The following is a 21,132-nucleotide window of genomic DNA, read 5'->3' as shown; positions in this document are numbered from 1 at the left end:
GGAAGACCCCATTGCTCACAATCCCGCCAAAGCTCAAAGCCCAGCTCTCAGCCACAGCCATTAGAACCAAAGGCACGGCTGAAGATCGTGGATTTGATACGCTGTAATGTGAAATTAAATTGGGCCTTGTTTTCCTACTTTGGATTTAGTGAAACTGTCGGGAATGGGCCACTCTCTCCTGCTTGGGGATATGAAATTTGTCTGGTTGTGACATTCATTTATTTAAAGGATGGATGATTTCCTCTTTACTCCCAGTAAATGCCCTTAAAATCAGAGTGCACATGAATTAAATATAGTAGTAAGTAAGCATTTGGCGGTGGGAAAAAATGCAGTGCTCACAGAACACCCTTTTATTGTTTTAAAAGGAAAGAAATCAAATGTTAAAAGGGCAAATAAAATTACAACTTGGTTAATGCGTGTCTGCACTCCTGTTTTGGCAATGATCGGCCCAGAGCGAAACCAGGGACGATAGATTTTGAGGTATTCGTACAGTACTTTGGCAAGGGGACATAGTTAAAGGAAGCATTCTTTTCCCACTGCAAATTCAAAAATGAATATGAGCTCTGTGCAAATGATGCATACTTGTCTGGAAACGTGTATTTGACTCACAATTAAATGCTAGTATCAGTGGCAGTAGAACTCCATTCCTCACAGTCGTGAAAGACACAGAAGACACAGAAGAAGATAGATAATCAGGCAAGGTATGAATATACACATTCGCAGAACGGTGTATGAAAAGGTATTCAACTTTTTCAAGAACATAGCCCAAGGCAAAGAGTAGCACATCAAGCTGACATTGACCTGACGTAAATCATCTCCTATGAATGACGTATGAAAAGGAAACTCTGACAATCCCCCAGGGTGAGTTGTGTTCATCTTTTATAACGTAGCTAGCCGTAAACAATACTGAGCATTTCAAAGAGGCTTTTATCATAATACTGTACACAAGACAATACTGTTGTTCAACAGCAACATGCATCTTCCACAATGCATCTGTGCTATAGCTAGCTTTCTTGTGGGTTGGCATTTTATTGTAAAATCAATAGTTTGCTAGTAGTCGTTAAAGTTAGCCTTGTGTACAATGAAGGTAAGGTGCAATTATCTAGCCTCAAGATGGGACATTGACTCAGAAACTAGTGTCTCTTGCCACATTGCTTGATCGTGTGTATGGCTACAATGAAAATCCTCCATACAGTAGCGAAATAAAATGGCCGGTTTGCAAAACCATAGCTGCATAATTAGGAAAGCCTCTGCTTCCATATGTGAATGAGGTGAACAGCTGTTTTCGCAGAACATTAAGAAATGCCCCCTGTTGATTTCTTAATCCTTTCTTCTACGCATCATTAAAATAAAAAACTGTGTACAAGGTCTTTACCGCTACGTGGGCAGGCTCATCAATCACGACGACAAGGTGAAAGGCACTCGTTCGCTGGCTTCCGCTGGCTGCCCGCATTGCGTTCAATTGAAATCTCTCACACTGGCATTTCAAGCTGTGAATGGCCCTGCCCCTTCTTTCGGCAGAGTGATTAGAACACACGCACCAACCAGACCCTTCGCTTCAGCGTCTTTCTGCCAGCTGTCTGTCGCGTCTCTGAGCACCTGGCAGCCACTTAATATGTCTGCTAAATTGCTAAATTGTAGATTGTAAGCACTAAGCAGTGGGTCTGGACGAGCAGCCATTGGAAATAGAAGCACTGCAGTAACCAGGCTGGACTTGCGGTCTTGAATTTCACTGAAAACATACATGAGAGTTCACGTGGGTGCAGTCAGGAGCACATGTATTTGTAGTGACTTGAGTTTACACTGGACATTTTGCTGTTAGGATGTTTACCCAGCGCTGTGGAAAACCGTGATGTGTTTAATGTTTTATGGTCCCCTGGAGGAAGAATAAGACAAACACTGCCTTCTTCATGAAATATCTTCATTTTCATAGTGTGAGAGGATGCTGCTGGTGTGATCTGATTTTCCCTTCACTGACCCTGGCAGGGCACAGTAGAAGCCTATCTAGATACCGTGAGCTACAGAGGGGCTGGCCCACCCTATTGCCTGCTGGATGGAATTTTCCACCTACGCCATACCCAGGAGCACACAATGGTTGCTGTGGCTGTTGGGCAGAACCCACGAATGATGACTATCTGGGATAAGGTTGAGAAATCGTTTTTTCCTCCAGGGTCTCAGGAAGTTTAAGTATTTTACTTTAAAAAAATATATATACATTTTATTTTATTTTATTTTTTTTACATAATACAAGCGTCTTGGAAGACAAAAACATGTTGCAGTGAAAAAAAAAAAGAAGATTTTATTTGATTTTAATTTAATGTTCCTTATGTTACGATAAGTTCTGTATAGAGCTCAGGGAAGCCAAAAACGCCAGATGTCAGGAGGTTCAAAGAGCATGATGTGGACATTTGGCAGATGCACACTAGAGCCACATGTCCCAGTCCCTAGCATGGCTCCCTAGATGATACCTTCGCACAGACAGTATGTACCAACTCACATCATCAGATAATGTGTTGTAGCCTGATGCTTCATACAATGCGCAGTGACATGATGTAACGTAGTGAAACACGGCGCTGACACACGAGCTTCATTTCCCTCCACAGAAAAGCCGTGTTGTGGGTCTGTGTCAGTACAGGACGGGCCAGTGCTTGTCTGTCACCCTCACGGTGGTGAGTGATGTGACACGTGTTGAGGACAGCTCTCCAGATCAGATGACATGGCTGTGTGGCAGAGACTTGCCACTCAGCTATGCTGTGCAGTGTCTGCTTAGCTCACCAATTACTCTGGATGGCAAAAATGACCCTTTGCAGTTGCAGTTAAGTGTGTAATACGGGGGGGGGGGCAGGAAGGAACGAGGACCAGCAATGAGTGAGAATAAGTGTACAAGTACTGTACAAGGTTAGAAGAGACCCAAGGAGGAAGAGTTCCAGTTTCCCCTTTGAGTAATGAGACAAAAAAGAGAGAGTTGAGAAAGACATGAAAGGAAGGAGGACATACTTCATCTGCATCCCTGCCTCCAGAGGATCACTCGCCGTCAGTCATTTGACAGCCAAATCATCCCCCATCACAGCAGCCCTGACTGCAGCCGATGACACGAAAGGAGCATCGGCAAAGCCTGCCGTCAGCGCCGGGTACTGTACGAATGAGCACCGCCTTCGTTTCTGACACATTCAAGCTTGTTTGCAGTCACCTGGGTGTGTCGAAGGATTCTAGAAATTTCAGGATGCACGATTCATTTAGAGGATGTATCACGAGGTGCAACCCAGAGCCCAGGTATTGGCAGACGGTTTGAAGCTAGGCAGCCTCGGTGGTTAAGCGAGGTATTGACCATCGATCATCGATACAATCCCATAAGGCTCCTAATGGTTGTTTATTCACCCGGTTTTTCCTTTTCCCAAAGGCAGCCTAAGAAAGCAGCTGCCTTAAAATTGTCAATGCAGGAAAAAATGTATGTGAACTTTAATACATTCTTATCAACTGGGTTTCATAGGAGCATGACAGCTTTAAATAAATTAAATAAATTAATATTAAAATATATTTATAAAATACATTTTGAGCCAATAAAATAAAGGTAGGCTACAGAACTGTGCATTTTTTGTTTACAAATATTTGTTTTTGGAAATATTTCTTAATAAATATGATTCACATTATGTGGGTGGAGTTTTTCCTCTGGTTTTATACCAATTTGTCCATCTGAGAACTGCATATTTAACTGTAAGTATGGTATAGTAAAATGTGTGAAAAAATTTAACGGACATCTGTTATGTTGTCACACCAGACGAAGTTGTCACATATGAGGCAAAATTCACTGTTGTTCAGACTGTGGGTCATACTGTATGCCTAGCCACTGGAAGAATCGTTCTTTTCATCCCGCACAAAGGAATATCTGATCTGTTTTGTGGTTTGCAGTAGACCGACTTGTTTCAAAATGGGCTGGGTAGCACGGCACTATGCAGGCTATGTCAATAAAAATGTGAAGTTTGGTGTTAAATAATGTGGTTGCATTTTTGACCAACCATAGTCTTTAACAGTAACCTTGGTGCATTGTAACCTTTTGGTGATCCTACAAATGCATAAAAATTTACATCGAACATTTGGGTCAGACAATCACACAATACTTTTCATGGATGTTGAAGAGAGGGAGATCAAATAAATGTGTACTTAGGTTCATATCCAGATATGATGAAAAAGGCCTCCCACTTCGCTACATGTCTTGACCCTAAGAGGCCTTTTTTCAAATGCACACAGCAGCCGTGCATCTCCCAGATGAGCCTATCAGAGATGACGGCCTGACATAGCGGTATTAAAAGGAAAGAAAGTGGCCAATCTGATTGGCTCTAATGAAACCAAAAATACCACACCCATCGTTCATTTATCCCTTTAAACCGAGCTCTTTAACAACTGCGCTGCTAATGCGCTACCACCTCCATTTGCAGAATTACTGAAATTGAGTTGAACATGAATTCAGTATCTTGTGTTACCGCTGGAGTTGGATAATTACACCTCCATTGTGGAAATACAGCCAGCCTTTTTTTTTTACGTGGCAACCAGGGGGTGTGTGCACATGATCGCCATTCAGTATGAATTCATCTGATTTGCTTAAAAGGTATCATGGATATAGCCCATAGCATTGGTCGAAACATTAAAGAGCATAACAGAATTTATTAACTGACATGTTTTTTTAATATTTCAAATCCGTATTGGAAGTGGGCTTAATTGGTACATGGACATAATCTCCCCCAGTAGGGGACATTAGGTTCTGTTCTTAATCTCAATAACCTTGTATTCTACTCTGAAAATATTTTAATGACATGATACTTATGAATGTATTTAAAGGTCTCAGGAATGGTTATAACAGGACAGAGATTGTTGTCATTACTTTGGGCAGTATCCAAAGTATACCATGATTACAGATTCTTTTTCACATTTGATGGAAATGTTTATCCTCTTGCCATCAAATTTCCACCCTATAATGGAATCCCAGTAGTTGAACATTGTAGAAATGTTTTATTGCAGCTACAAGACCTTATCCTAGAGCCTTCATGTTTCCAACTGTGGCAAGATGGCACGCTGTACCCTGCAGTCGCACTCCAGTCTTGGCACCAGCACTAGGTGCCATTTTGCATCTCATCCAAAGTCATGATATAGGATATGACTGTCTTCCATTTTCATTTTATACCGCCATGTGCACAATATTCATTAACACAAAACAAAAAAGCCAGGCTGCAGAAGCATACAAATATGGATTTCTGGGAATTAGAGACTCAGAGATTACCCATCTGTCACACTAATTCATGACAAATGCAAATCATGCAGGAGCAATAACAGGGAAATGGCGCAACATGCCACATCATATCCTTTTGTAGTTGGCAAGCTTTGAGAACTCAACTGGCCATGAAAAAAAACAAGTTTGTCATGTCTCACTTACAGATGTAAACATCACTGTTAGTCTCAGGAATTATTTCAGGGGTACTTTCTCTGAGAACACATAGAATGAATTTATCAGTAAGTACAAGTTAAACTTTTGACAGCTTTTGCAAGCCGACACCTGATGAATCTTAAATGTCACCAGGAAATCCTGGTAAATATTTGATGTGCAGAGGAAATTTGTCCATGGAGGGAATTAAAGCAAGCAGAACCTTGATCCTTTTTGATATTAGCAATGGTGAGCCTGCTCGTATTAGCAGACTTTAGCTTGTCTGGTCCCCTCAAACACGAACACCATTCAGTGGCATTGTTCAATTTCAATCACATTTCATTTGTTTTGTGCTTTTACCAGAGACACGGTCACAAAGAGGAGAGGAACAAAAAGGAAAATTGGGCAAAAACTGTGACCAAGCATAAAAGAAAAAAGAAATACAGTCACTCTTTTGTGATTTAAAATGCAATGATGGAGCAGACGGCAATAGCACAGAATAATATGAAATGCAAATGAAGGAAAAGAGGTCAGGGGATTACTGGGCAGAATCCCATCCCCTGTACTGTACTGTGTAGGCTTTCTACAGTGTGTCCCTGTGGTTTCCAAGTCAACAGGATTCTTTTCATCTGTAAGACTGAAAGTATGTTGGAGTGCTCTAGGTCTTCTTAAAGGGCCCATCTATTATTCATGTGCAAATACTAGCCTGGCTGTTCTTTTAGATTGAAGCACAAGTTGAAATCGCCTGGTCCTTTGAAATATTAGCCCTCATTTCAGTTGTGTAGGAAAACCTTTGAGATATGCTTGAGCTCTTGGAGGTAATCATGATGTACTTCTGGCTGGGTCAGTTGGACGGGCTGAAGAGCAAGCAGATTAAAAAGTCAACATGCTTCAGGTGGCAATGCACACCCTAAACATACAATGACTTATGCTATGTAGATACAGTATTAACTTTATTAATGATATTTGATTAGATTTACATTACAGCATGGTACAATATTTACTTATTGTACAGCATTAAATGGTGGCAGGAGGAATAAAAAAAACAAAAAAAAACAGATGAATGTCTTTGAATTTAAGTGTGGTAAATGAGAGGTATAAATGCATGGAGGCTAATCTAGTGAAGGTCGCTTTCCTGCATTGCTTCTGACAGTGTGCTTTATGTAAATCTCCCTATCATTTCATAATGGTGCACAGGGCAGTAGGATGTTCAGGAAGTGAGATCTCACCTCCAGATGCCACTGTTAGGCAAGAGGATGCAACATGGAGGGACACTTTCTTGCTGCTGGTAGTGTGTGATTGTGTGGGTCAGCTCATGTCTTATGCCATCCAGTAGGGGCGAGCAGAGACAGCACTGTCTGTATTCAGAATGGGGGGGTGCACCGATTAACTGCCAGTGGAGGGGGGGGGGGGGGTCTCTTAATAAATGCATTCAGACATGCGTTTTATTTTGTGGTACAATACCGGTTTCATTTCCATTTATTTCTTACTTTTCCGGCTGATGTCATGTTCCAAAGTCCTTGGGAATCTCATTGGTCATCTTCTGTATAAAGGCATTATCTGCGCATTTCTGAACGGGGTTTTTGGGTTGTGATGCACTCCGATCGTCCAGCATCTGCAGGATCACCATCACAGCCTTAGGAGGCCTTAGGTTTTTTGGGAGGATAATACATTAACTGTCATTGGCTCAGGAGGTAAGAGCAGTCATCTGACAGTCAGAGGGTTGATCTGGGTTTGATCCCACCCTGGGTGTGTCGAAGTGTCCTTGAGCAAGACACCTAACCCCTATTTGCTCCTGACGAGCTGGCTGGTGCATTGCATGGCAGCCAATCGCCGTTGGTGTGTGGGAATGGGTGAATATGAAGCATCAATTGTACAGTGCTTTGGATAAAGGTGCTATATAAATGAAGTGAGAAAGGGCTCTCTCCTTTTGAGTGTAATAATCATACTCTGATACTGATGTTATCTCCAAGCAGGTTTTACAGTTGCTCCCGTGCAGAGGCAGTTAATGCTTTCCCCAGGCAGTATAAAAAAAGATTTTAGCAATTTAGTTTCCTGCAGTTGTGGAAAGTCTTGATAGATTCCATAAGGTAGTTTATATGAATTTGTCTTCATAATCACCTCCTGTGTTTCTGGCATCACATTCAGACTACCTCACAAAACTCAACAGCCCCCTCTGGCTATAGCATTTAATGCATGCTAGGTGCAGGCAAGGCAGTTTAATAGATAAGGACAGGCACTTTATGGTGTGTAATGACAGTTAACGGTGTATCGTACACAGTAAACCAGACCATTACTGTGTTCAGAATTCTTTTTTTAGGTTATTTTGGCTGAAGAAATGCAAGGTGTACAGGTGGTTGGATGAGCCATCTTAACATGCCCCCTTAACTTCATGCGTTTCATCTTTCCACAAGGTTTTTTGACAAAATTGTATTTGTCAAGGCACAGCCTAATGTGGTGCTTGAGCTGTGTTTTAGTTTTTTTGCTGCTGGGGTTGTTTTTCATAGTTTGGCAATGGCACCACATAGCATGAAGTAAGATTCTGTTCTCAGTTTCTTTTCTAAATTCAGATTACCGTTCTAACATAAGCAGGAATTAAAATTAGGGGGTTATTACAGTAGTTATCTGACAGCTGGGGGGGGCATAATAAGTTAGTAGTTGTTAACTTAATCGCTTCTCCAGTTTATGGTGTGTGTTAGCATAACACACAGTACAGCACAATGCAGTCTTTCCCAACTTAACAAAAAAGTTTAGTTGATCTTGTCAACCTGGTCTTCTTGGAGAATATTGATTGATCCATTGATTGATTTTATTTGAAAATATAGTGTCCTTTCGGCAACAACATACATAGTAAAATTGTCAAGGAAACAAAACACAATAGTCATGATGCCTTATTTTCATCGTGGTCCTCGTTGTACTAGGCCTTTCTTAGGACAGGCAGGACTGACAGTATGCGTGACCAAAATTAAAAGGACAATTCACATATTACAACATGTACAATACATACACACTCAAAGGGCACATTGATATTTTCCTATTTGCTTCTTCTTTTAACTCATCATTTGACTCAATGTTTAATGGTGGCTATTGTTTCATTTACTATTACTGTTTAGGGAGTCAAACATGGCAATAGCATCAAACATTCTGAGTGGATCGGAATCACAGGAGACTATTATAATGGCCGACTTGGTACACAATGTTCGATACAGTCAGCGAATTACAATAACGGCTCAGGTAGTGAATTTTTGGTATCATATATAATATTCGAACGTGTAATTCTGTATATTTTACAGGCAATCTGTATTCTGTTTTAAGATTGGTTTCTCTAGATTCTCTCGAGCCATTTCTTTGGCTTTGGATGAGAGGATGATGGATGAGTTGGAAGCGGAATGCTGTATAATTATGTCTTATAAAGGCCCCTGCTTTATGTGCAACGGAGTGTTACACGGTGACTGAATCACCTCTGTCTGCCGGTTCAACCACAGCGAACGTGACATTTAAGTATTTAATGCTTGTTCCGAATGAGCGAAAGCATTTTACGCAAAAGGGAAATTGAATGTGGACAGTGAGGCGTCTTTGCATACAAATGTGCTGTATCTGCCAATAACTAGATTGAGTAGGAGGAGGGACTAAAGTGGAAAGAATTCACTTCTCAGGGCTTGGCTGAGGGTGACCTTTTAGAGGAGTCTACAAATCTCACTTCTCAAATATACAGATAACTGTCAGCTTTGTTATCAGAAGGCAATGCATGTGGTCATGCATTTTGTAAGACATGCCACTTCATAAGAATTACATGATACCACAATTTATCATATTTGAAATGAAAGGCAGGTGTACCTTTTTCTTCAGAAACGGGTTGGCGAGTTCGTTTTGGTGAGCGCTGAATTCACTGAACTGTGTGAAGAATAAAACAAACATTTCACTGGGAGAGAATTTCGCTGAATTTGAGATTGAGGGTGGGCTAGTGTGCTAATTCTATCTCCAGTAAACTGTACAGATGTGTGTGTGTGTGTGTGTGTGTGTGTGTGTGTGTGTGTTTGGGGCCATTCTCAACCATGGTAATCCCTGCTAAGACATGGTGTGTGAAACCAGTCACTGCAAAAAAAAATCCAGATGGCTAAAACTGCCAGAGAAAGATTAAATGCAGAATTGTGTGTTATATTGTCATGCATTCAGTAGTTAATGCTCACTGTTTTATATTATGTAATGGGATGTGTGTGAAGTTTGAGTGAAGCTTACAGACATGTACACAAGTCATGTGCGTAAACATTTAAGGACATACTGTAAGTAACACACAGCCTACCTCTTTTTGAGAAACACTTTGCAGTTAAAAACTTGTTTAAGCATCCCAGTGGTGTCCAAGTGCAATATGGCATGTGTTTCTAAAGAACTTGTTCTGCTATTTTAGTCCTGTTGTCATCAATCACAATGGCCACAGTGGGAAAAGGGCTTTATAACTGACAGCATTAAGCTTCCTCCTGTGTTTCCTATACCAAAGCCTTCACAGAAGTGAAAACCGTGCTGAAATGTCATACTGCTAACAGAGTGGGCATGTCGCATTGTTTTCTGAGGATTACAGCCAGCGCTAACCTTATCAGTAGGAGCCATGTGCAGCCTTGACTAACGAAGTCCGTTCGCTTCGTTGCCAGCTCAATCCACTGGTTCATTCATTTCTCATTTCAGTAGCTCTCAGTGTACCTTCATTGCACAGACTTTGCACTAAGGCTTTTAATGTGCAAACCGGCATGAAAATGTGTCCACTCGGTGAGGGTCACTCGTGGCCTGTGTTAGTACTCAAGACACAGGATAGCCCCGGATATTCACAGGCCTTAGTTGGCACTGCTCTCTCACACATAGGCACAGTCTCAGAGAGAGGGAGAGGGAAAGGCGGAGAGGGAGAGAGAGAGCGAGAGGGAGAGAGAGAGCGAGAGGGAGAGAGAGGGAGAGGGAGAGAGAGCGAGAGAGAGAGAGAGGGAGAGAGAGCGAGAGAGAGGGAAAGGCGGAGAGGGAGAGAGAGAGCGAGAGGGAGAGAGAGGGAGAGAGGGAAAGGCGGAGAGGGAGAGAGAGAGCGAGAGGGAGAGAGAGGGAGAGAGAGAGAGAGGGAGAGAGAGAGAGGGAGAGAGGGAGAGGGAGAGAGAGGGAGAGAGAGCGAGAGAGAGAGGGAGAGAGCGAGAGAGGGAGAGAGGGAGAGAGGGAGAGAGGGAGAGCGAGAGGGAGAGAGGGAGAGAGGGAGAGCGAGAGAGAGAGAGGGAGAGCGAGAGAGAGAGAGGGAGAGCGAGAGAGAGAGAGGGAGAGCGAGAGAGGGAGAGCGAGAGCGAGAGAGGGAGAGCGAGAGAGGGAGAGTGAGAGCGAGAGAAACATCGATCTCAATCAGCTCAGGAAGACAGATGAGATATGACAGACTCTAAAGAAGGGAGATGGGGAGAGGAGGGGCTGGGGTTGGTGTGCTCCCCAGATGTTAATTTCACTGGTTCTGTGCTGATGGAGTATGGGGCAGATGCATTGTTGGTAATTGCATTGGGCCTGATGCCCTGGCAGTGCCTCTGCCTTTCCACTTCATTTCCTCCTTGTCCTCTCTGGCCGGCCCTGGGCATCCGCTTACACTGGGCCGGGGAAAGGCCCTCCCACCGCCCCAATCACAAGCCCGTTCCAGCCGTCTCCGCTGACGTGACACAACGCGACGCCTGTAACACAACGGAGCCCGCGGAGGGGGATTTTCAGCGTCCCGGTGCCTGCTGGGAGCCCGATTCGCCCCTCTCCTCCTGCAGAGCCCATATGAGCCGGGCCCCTGAGTCTTGGCATGTTAGCGAGGGACCTCTGCGAAGGGAGGGGGAGGGATGTTCCTGCCCAGTCCAATTGAGCGCAGGACCTAAATCACTCAGGATCTTTGTGCGTGGCACAGTTTGCGTCTGAAACTGGGTCAGTGCCATATTCAGATCGCCATGGTTTCTGCGTCTGCTCAGGTCCACTGAGATTTCTCCAGGTTGAGCAAATTATTTTTATTTTTATTATTATTATTTCCTGAAGTTGGTATACCCACTTAAAATGTATTTTAATTGAGAAACAAATCATTAAACGCAAATTTTCTGGATGTTGGCCACAGTCAGAACCATTGTCTGGAGCTCAAACTCTGGGGTGGAAGAGCCCATTGACAGGACAATTACAGAGCAGGTGCAAGACATAGAGTATTGGGCAATGTAGAATTATTGTGAAAAGGGTAATTACTGTTTATCTATATATGCAGTATAAATACTCATGCACAGTGGCCATTTTGGCAGCGTTCGTTCCCATCTGTGTGCCAGTGCCCTTGTGCCATTTGGACCCCACAGTGACCGTCTGCTTCGTTCCACAGTGCCAGCACACAGGCTGCGCTAATGCGGGCCGGGCAGAGACGGGACATCTGAGCGGTCTTGCGAGTCCAGACCATCTGTACCAGAGATGTGTGGGATGTGGGCGGGGTCCCTTCTGTACCGGGGCGGTGTGGGGCGATGTCACACACACTGGTGCAGGGGGAATGTTATCCACCATTGAGCCACAGGAGGGATGCTTTTACCGCACCACCCTGTGGTTTTCCCTGCTGTCTCAGAGGCAAAACCCTGACAGCGGCGTCAACCCCTGAAACAGTCAAAATTAAAACGCAAAATAATAATGATCTTGTAATTGGGAGCATGAAATTTGTTGACTTAGTCAGGGATGCTCAAATCCGTTGGCTGTCCGTTTTGAGTACTGCACAAATGAACTGTTGCTTTGTGAATGCAGGTGGAATCCTTGTGCTTGATGGTGTGATATTTGGTGTATAGTAAATGGGAGATGGCTCGGAATTAACTGGAGGGTCCGTCTACTCACATCCCCTCTCTTTGTCTACAGTGTTTGCTCCTCCCCAGGGTAACTATAGCAACAGAGCAGAAGCCTGTAGCGATTCCGTGCAGTGAGAGAGGGTTTTAACAGGGAGGGCTCTTCCTCAAGGACACTTCTGTGTGCCTTGCAGATTTTGCAGCCCAATCAGCCAGAAACCCCCGGAAAGTCAGGTAGAGGTGCCGAGAACAGCACAGAGATTTGACTCCCCAAAATAATGAAGACCTGAGGCTGTTTGAATCAGTAATGTCTGCAGCACAGAGGGCGGAGAGTGGGTCCTGATTCCCCAGAAAAAAATGTGTATGGCGACCGCCCGCAAGAAAAGGATTGGTTTTTCAACAAAAAGGCTGCAGCTGCATTTCAAGGCCGAACACTTACTCACTGCAAATAATAAATAAAACCATTCTATTTTTCATTAAAAAGTCATCAATACAAAATCATATCCTTGCACTGGTGGCATAAATGGAAATCATAGTCAGAAATTGAAAGGGGGTTAGAAAGTAAAAATCCTGTAATGCGTCTCTTCTACCTATGAACACAGCCTGCAGATTTCACTAATTAGTTCTACCTCCTGGCTAAAGAATTGTACTAATTAGCAAATCTAGGTGATTGTAACAAAATACTTGGGAGGACTTTTACTTTCTGAACCCGTTTTTTCAACTTCTGATTATTGCATACATTCAACCATTCTTTTTTGTTTGTTTTTGAACGTGTGACTTCAGTGTTTAGGGTTAGATGTTAGAGGTTAAAGGTCCTAACGGGCCAGCACTTGATCCTGGAGAACAGATGGGTCTCACTGCTCTCAAACCTCCTGCAGATCTGAAGAAGACCCTGGCTGTGCTCCTGGACAACATCTTGTTGAGGCTGGGGAAGCTGGAGTCGAAGGTGGACAACATCATCTACAATGGCACGGGCGGCAACCTGACCAATGGCACCGGGGCCGGCACCACCACACCCAGCGCCGGGACCGGCGAGAAGGTCAACGTGGCAGGTGGGCACCGTTCCATTTGAATCTCAACTGCCGTTTTCTCGCCGACTCTCAATGACACGATATCAACACCTGTCCATCTCCCCCCGTTCGAGTTGCACATCACTTTAGTGGGGCTGCTTTTAGTATGTTGGCTTTAGAACTGCCTTCTAACATTGAGGCTATAGAACTGCCTTCTAACGTTTGTCTCCTTGAGAAAGGTGTCACCTGAATTGTGTCAGTCAAATCATCCAGCTCTATACATTAACTGCATTTTAAAAATAATGTATAATTGACTCCTTTTTTTTATTCACACCCTTGATGAAGATGAACCAAAAGTACTGAGGTATATTATATCCAAATCTTCGGGAGGGGGTCTGGGGGTTCTCTCTATATTTCAATGTTCTATACAACTGGGTTTGCACGGGTTTCCTGTGTTGTCTAAAGCAGAAAATATAATGTGCCCCTTCCTGAACTGTGGCAGACTCGTTTAAAGTTTAAGCACAGTCAAAGGCCTACAATGAGACCTCCAGGAGGAACATTTTGCCTGAAGGTTAATGAATCTGTTCCCAACACCAGGCTAATCCTATACCAGGTGTGCTGTGTGTTTAGCAGATAGAGGCCTCTAAAAGCCAAGGATGCCGCCTGCAGCATGCCAACACAATACCTTACCCCACCCCACCGATCAGTGACACGGGTGATCCGAGACAACGAGGGCTCTCAGGCTGCTCCCCCTTTGGTTTTGTTTGGCGTGGTTTTTTTTATTTTTATTGATTTGTATCATGCAGCTGCTGTGCACCTAACTGGAATTCTCAGAGCAGAGCTTTTCTTAGAGTCGGGGGCTATGTTCTAGCCCGAGGCTATGACCTAGCTCATACCCACAGAACTCACTGTAACAGGCCCGCCACTGAGGGCAGGGGAATTGTGGGTAGGAGGCAGGTCCTGATTCATGCTGAGAGGAGAGCTCAGACCAGAGATTAGACGGAGCAGTGCTCTCATTGTCACAGGGAGGTCATAAATAAGTGTCAGGCCCGCAGTGTCCCAGACAACAGCAGCTCTGTGAAAATCTACAGCTTGTTCACGTGAGACTATTTGCATTGCAGTTGGGCTACGAATGTCAGGAAGATGTCACGTTAACCATTATTTTCATTCAAAGCAAAACCAGACATCCTGAAAAAATAAACTAAACTCCACCAGCAGAAATAATAAACACTGGATGGACTACATTACATTACATTACATTACATTACTGGCATTTGGCAGACGCTCTTATCCAGAGCGACGTACAGTTGATTAGACTAAGCAGGAGACAATCCTCCCCTGGAGCAATGCAGGGTTAAGGGCCTTGTTCAAGGGCCCAACGGCTGTGCGGATCTTATTATGGCCACACCAGGATTAGAACCACCAACCTTGCCTGTCCCAGTCCACTACGCTACAGGCCGCCCCGATCAGTAGACTACACGATCAGTAGAAGCACGTTTATATTTTCAGTGGAGAAACAGCTTCAGCATACAGTACAGCAACTGTAGAAGCAGTAACTACAATTTCCTAGTGTAGCATTTGACAGGACTGTTTGCCAGCGATCCAGAGGCTACATTTATGCTGCTTCACTCTGTCCACACTGCCAAGTCTCAGTAGGTTAACGGCTTTTGCTACCTTCACAACACACTGTTTGCAAGAGTCAGGCCGTCTCTGCGAGAACAGAGGAGGCTCTTTCAGGCCACAGCCCCTACGCAGAGGCTCTGAGGAAGCTCATTTCTGCAGCACACCCCTTTTATTAGTTTTTATTGATTTTACTGCCTTCTGTTTTTTCCCCCATGATAGATATGCGGCTGAGAAAATGAAAGGCTTGTTGTTTTTGGACTGGTGGACTGAACTTCTGTAGGCAGTAACGTTTCAATGAAGAACTTTGTGTCAACCTGCTATTAAATTTGAATTTGCCCTGGTGATTGACTTACTAACTGGAACAGCCGCAGCAGAAGACCTTTTCCGCATTGGCGATTCAACCCGCGATACAGAAACAATTGGATCCTTTATTCTCAGCCTGTTGAATTAATTCTGTGTTTGAGACTTTCAACTATAACTAGATTCTGAAATATGAGGTCCTCTGACATTGAATCAATATTACATCATTATCTGCTCTCAAAATACCCCAAGACATTTTGTTCCATTCCTGTGGAATGCAGCCAGGGCCAGTTGATACATTTGAATACATTTGAATACCACACTTACAAAATTACTATCAGCTGTGACATTGTGAAAGTTCCTGAAGGTAATTTCAGTCCTCATTTGAATGCCCAGTGCAGTGTCTGAGTAAAATTCAAATATATTAGTCAGATAATAATTTTGTGATGCAGTGAAAGGTGATGTGATGGCAGGTGATGGCTGAGTGTGAGCCGGTTTGGGTCACCCCTGGCTCAGAAAACAAGCCCTTCTGCTGGCAGAGCAGTGCGCTTTGTGACCGCGGTGCTTCAGAGAGGCTGTGCCGTTTCTGCTCGTCTGAAGTGGAGCACTTCCTGGGCAAAGTCTGGGAAGCAATTACGGAGATAGCATCTGCGCGGCGCGTCGGAGAGAGCGAGATGGGGTTGTAGCGGGCCGTGTTATCCCAATGCGTGTTTCCCGGCAGAGCGCGGTCAAAAGACCCTGGACTATGATACAGCAGAGATGCTGCTCGAGCAGGGTCTCAGAAGGGCCTGGCCCTCCTTCACACTCACCTGGACCTCTCCAAGTACCAGCTCACACTACAGCCAAACTGCCCCTGTGCCCCGGGTTCTTAAAATGTATACTTTAGATATTAAGGAACCGTTAGACCGGGGATCATCAAATCTGGCAAAATTCAGCCTAGGTTTCCTTTTCTCACAGGTAATTAACTGAGCAATTATTGCTACCGCTCAGCCAGACTGTCTTCACACCTGACTGTCAGGTGAAGGGAGGGTGGAAAACCAGAAGTTCCCAGCCCTCGAGGACCGTGATCTGATGATCCAATAACTGGCAGGGTCCTCTCACTGCCAGGCCAAGTCTCAAAGGGCAGATCAGTCTACCACACGTGGAGTCCAAAAGGAAAGATCGGAAAGAAACAATAAGCCCCATTCTTACTGCTATACATCTGCATGAGAGTACAAGCTTGGTTAATTCTGTCGTAAGCACAATATTAGCAATGAAGAGAGAGCGGAGGTAAAAGCCGCAGAAGCACTGTAAATGTCAGTGTTAACAGTAACCATACACCAAACCCTCTGGAGGGCTTCCTTACATAAGGTTTACCATGTCTATTTTAAAATACAGTGGTATGCAACATATACAGTTCTTTTGTAGGGATGGGCACAAGTACTTGTAAGACTGCTTGAGCACTATATAGTGCTCAGAAATAAATGGCTAATTTGGTCATTTGTTACTCACAGTCTATAGGCTACTGATAGCTAATGTTAAAACCCTTTAAAAAAACATGTTATTAGCAACTATGATGGTCCTCTCTGGTTCCTTTTTTTTGGCACAATCTGTGGAATGTTCTAAAAAAAGAATTTTTGAAAACAAAGCAGTGAGTTCTTTACACTGTCGCCACTTCACTCCATCTGTAACACCCTCTTTGGAAAATCCAGAAATGATAACAACAGCTCTCTTTCAGAGACTAAACAGACCATTGTCTTCATTGTTCAAGAACGTCCTTAGTGCATGCAATCAAGTGTATTTGCCCATGTGATAAAAACAAAATGCTTGACAAACTGGCTCTCTAACTTACGTGGCATTTGCCAAGTGCAACGTTCGTGATTTCCCTTCACTGGTAACGTCACCTACACACTTCTTGCTTCAGTGTGCTTGAATGACTGGAGTTGTCTTTTGTACATGGTTGTACATTTGTAAAAATGAGCCTAGCCTTGCTTGCTGGATTGTGTCCCCAGAACTGTCACTCATACTTCATTAGGTACTTTTGACCCCTGAGGCTGGTTGTATGAAGACGTTATGTGCGCAGCTAAGTGCTAAGGTCGGGTGTTCAGTCAGGCATGAATTCTATGCGAGTTGCGCAAATCTAGGCGTTAAGAAACGTCCTTTGTTGCTCAGGTCTAAAAATCGAACAGGGATAGGAGTAAACTAAACCGGGCATAACCATGACTGCTGCAGTAATGACTAGGGTCACCCCCCAAAAAATGTTGACAGACATGATTGACAGGTTGCGGTATAGGGTTTGACAGCATTCACGCCTCTGACATGCACTGATAAACACACACACACACACACACACACACACACAGTGGCACAGTGCTTTCAGCAATGCCTGCTGCCACTCTGCACTTCTCATCTACTTACTTCATGTGAATCTGGTTTGATTTTATTCACCATTATGTTACTCATTATTATGAAAGGCGTGTGTGTGTGGAAGGCAAATACGGAACAAATTGTGTCCCAAATGGCCAAATTGGTTCAATAAGGAAGATAAAATTGTATTCTTTAATACTGAATGATTCATAATTTGCCCTGGTCAGGGTGGCATCCGTAGTAATTACAATCCAAGCTTACTTTTGCTTATTGTTTCAATTATAACATTTGTACAGAACATCTTTGTTTTGGGCCAACAAATACGGAATGAATTCCACTGGAGAAACATGGTTCTCTTCTCAGCTTTGTCTCAGCCATTTTATAAGAAATATCAGTTGGTTCTGCAGTATGCAGATTAGTTCACACTATTTCACACGCGAGTGCACCTGACTTGCATGAGAATATCGGTCATAATTATCTGTCTGTCACTGCATGGGAATATCCATCATAATTAGTACCTGCCAGTGTCTCGCTGGTGCGATATGGGGCTTGTTCTGGACGTACAAAAGAATAGAAATCTCCTCTCTGGTATGACTGAATATCAGCAGACACATCTTAGACGACCCCAAAGACATACTCCGTTTGTCATCTTTTTCCTGAAATGCTGTACACCAAGAACCCCGATATTGGCGATATAACCACCTCATGTCCTCTGCTATTGTAAATTATGAAGAATCCAAAGACGTGTGACAGGGGTATAACAATACAGAATGTTAAGAGGAGTATAGATGAACTAAGACAAATCACCACAAAATGATGGCTTAAGTGACTTTTACTAAAACAATAAATAAAAAAGTCTTAGAAGAGCATTAGTGAATTCCTTTAATTTGTTTTCAAAGAAGCTGTGATTCATAACTCATTAAAACCAAAGCCTTCATTAATTTAATTCTGGACTTTGGCGTGGGTAGGTCATTAGTTTAAGAAAGTTATTTCAAATGTGCATAAGTAGAATAGTTCTGTCAAATTACCTCACAGAACAACACCTTCTTCTTTTTTTTGATGAGGGTATCAAAACAAGGCTCACAAATAGCCCCTTCTTTGTTTGTACTAGTAGCACAATGGCTCAATATTCATAAACTCCTTCAAGGGCATACAAATAGATGGAAAAATAATAATAATATTTGGATAATTAAAATATTGTCAGATGGCAGACACTACTGTACAACCATCTTCCTGCAGTCAGAAAGGCAGGGAAATGTTTCAATGAATTTTCATTTAACAATTAATGTTAAAGATGTGATCTATTCCCTCTAAAAGACAGTCCAGATTACAAGGTTGAAGTTATTTTGGTAAGATAACATTTGTTAAGTAACATTCCCACTCCTCACTACTGAGTCTGAACTACTGGGAAGTAACAAGAACGACAAATTACCACAAAATATGGTTGTGTAGGAAAAGACACGTCACGACTTCAAGACTCAACAATGTCCGATAAACGGAGACTTGGAGGGGAACTAAACCCAAAAGTAGCTCTAAAATAAAATGAAGGGTGTGACAAGTTTAGGTTTTCCCTTTTAGTTAAATTTTTTCACCAAACACTGTGGGGGAAAAACATCATAACCCACTTTGGGGTAGTTTTCTAAACTAACCTAAACTCTTGTAGAGAACACAAAAGCTTATACAAGCACTACTAAATTACCAAGGGCTTGCACCCTCACTCTTGCATTCGCAGTTCCCAAATGAACTTTAAAAAGGCAAGCTTACCTACCCTGTGGCTTATTAGCCACAGGTGGCCAGAATCAAACAGGCTTTGCCTATTAACCAATTAGCAAGAAGGTGGCTCCACCCACCAGCCTCAGCTCAGAGCACGAAAACCAAATATCGACTTTGGGAAACGAAACACTGACTTCAGGAAACCAAATACAGATTTTGGGAAACCAAATCCTGACTTTGGTACATCCAATACAACTATATATAGACTTCGGAAACCAAATACAGACTTTTGAAACTATATATATACTTCGGAAACCAAATACAGACATTGGAAACTAAATGTAGACTTTGGAAACAATGGCTTCCCATTCGATAGACACTAATCTTGTTATTAAGATTTTTAAAGATGAAAGAAATAATTAAAAGTTTAACTATCATGCAAAAAAATAAAAGCTTTTCAATTTTATCTGGAGGAATACAATTATTTAAAACACTTTATTTAAAGAAGAGTATTTTATGCAACCCTTTAGATCAGGGTGGGTTAATTGTACCTTTTGTACGATTTTAACACATCGAATATATAAAAACATAACACCCTCCTTCTCCAAATAGGTATTCCATTAAAATAAATTCTATATAAGAATTTTTATTACTGATTTGTTGTTCTGAGTTTTTTTCCTCATTTTATTGTTTTGTGTATAAGAAGGAGATATATGTGTGTGTGTGTGTGTGTGTGTGTGTGTGTGTGTGTAACCTTGATCTTGCCAAAACATATTGGTTTTATGTATAAAATCTGCATTCATGTTCACCCAAGTATGAAAGAAACCCTTCTTTTTATAGTCTACATAGACGAAAATAGCTCCAAGAACAAAGAGTAGGAGCTTCACCTACAGGTTAATTGCATTAAAAATGATTACATCTGGAAAGTGGTTTGACTAGGCTACTACAGTGATTATTGAGTCTCCTGGACCATACTACTAATATTGTAACTTACATTGCATATATATCACATGCATTTGGAGGTGCCTGACTGTAATTTGAAAGCTTGTGGAGTTTGGAGCCAGGGTCTCTCCGAAGGAGAAAGACTCCTGACAAGGGATCCTGTATCTCGGGAGTCCATCTGGCCTCCGCCCCTCAGCCACTCAATGGGAGTTGGAGGGTATTGATCTGATGAAAGCCCATCAGTCTCTGTCAGGTTAAAGAAGTTTAAATCTTGACAGCCATGTCTGTTAGGCAGTCACAGCACAGCAGGAGTGGGAAAGCCAGTGCCTGTTCAATCAGGGACAGCTTTCTACATGTTCAATGTGGAGTTTACTGCAAGAAAAAATTGAATGAATCAACATTTGTCTTTAGCTTGTTCACACATTTAAATAGCATTCTTGTCTTTTTACAAACAGTTTGGCAGCTTCAGTGATAACTAAAATTATAGCAGCTTATTAAAAAGCATTTCACTTGCATTTATTTGCATATCAGAGTCAAAGGCATACTACTATATGCTGGATTTTTAGTTTTGCATTCCCAATCCCACCCACTCACCTTCATTTTCATGTTCTACATCCATCGTACTGTTTTTGTTTTTATATTTCCATGGCTGTTGTCATCTAGGAAAAGCAGTTACAAGGTGGGCGGAAGATGGTGGCTTTTTGAATGAGCCCTGTCAGTTTAACGTTTTGCTGTAGTTTCTCACCTCCATTTAATCTCAATGTGCTTTTTCACATTATTGGCATTTGGCAGATGCTCTTATCCAGAGCGACGTACAGTTGATTAGACTAAGCAGGAGACAATCCTCCCCTGGAGCAATGCAGGGTTAAGGGCCTTGCTCAAGGGCCCAACGGCTGTTCGGATCTTATTGTGGCAACACTGGGATTAGAACCACCGACCTTGCGCCAGTCATTTACCTTAACCACTACGCTACAGGCCACCCCTATCA

At 42.8% G+C, this 21,132-nt stretch overlaps 1 protein-coding gene and 1 long non-coding RNA gene across 2 annotated transcripts in view; one reads left to right on the top strand and one right to left on the bottom strand.

The window, feature by feature from the left end:
* mgat5 (alpha-1,6-mannosylglycoprotein 6-beta-N-acetylglucosaminyltransferase) overlaps window positions 1-21,132 on the top strand; it is a 110,753-nt gene that overhangs the window by 21,367 nt on the left and 68,254 nt on the right. Inside the window, exon 3 of the mRNA XM_061226780.1 lies at window positions 13,089-13,262. Coding sequence (XP_061082764.1) covers window positions 13,089-13,262 — 174 coding nt within the window. The remainder of the gene's footprint in view (window positions 1-13,088; window positions 13,263-21,132) is intronic.
* On the bottom strand, window positions 4,766-9,908 carry LOC133116811 (uncharacterized). The gene is made up of 3 exons (XR_009705908.1): window positions 9,720-9,908; window positions 9,254-9,310; window positions 4,766-6,273 (listed from the first exon to the last, which is right to left on the bottom strand). It is a non-coding gene; the product is annotated as an uncharacterized LOC133116811 (long non-coding RNA).

The sequence above is a fragment of the Conger conger genome, chromosome 17, assembly GCF_963514075.1.
Source record: "Conger conger chromosome 17, fConCon1.1, whole genome shotgun sequence".
In the NCBI taxonomy this organism is placed as follows: Eukaryota; Metazoa; Chordata; class Actinopteri; order Anguilliformes; family Congridae; genus Conger; species Conger conger.
The sequence above is the reverse complement of the archived record's forward strand: the minus strand, read 5'-3'. Positions and strand labels throughout refer to the sequence as shown.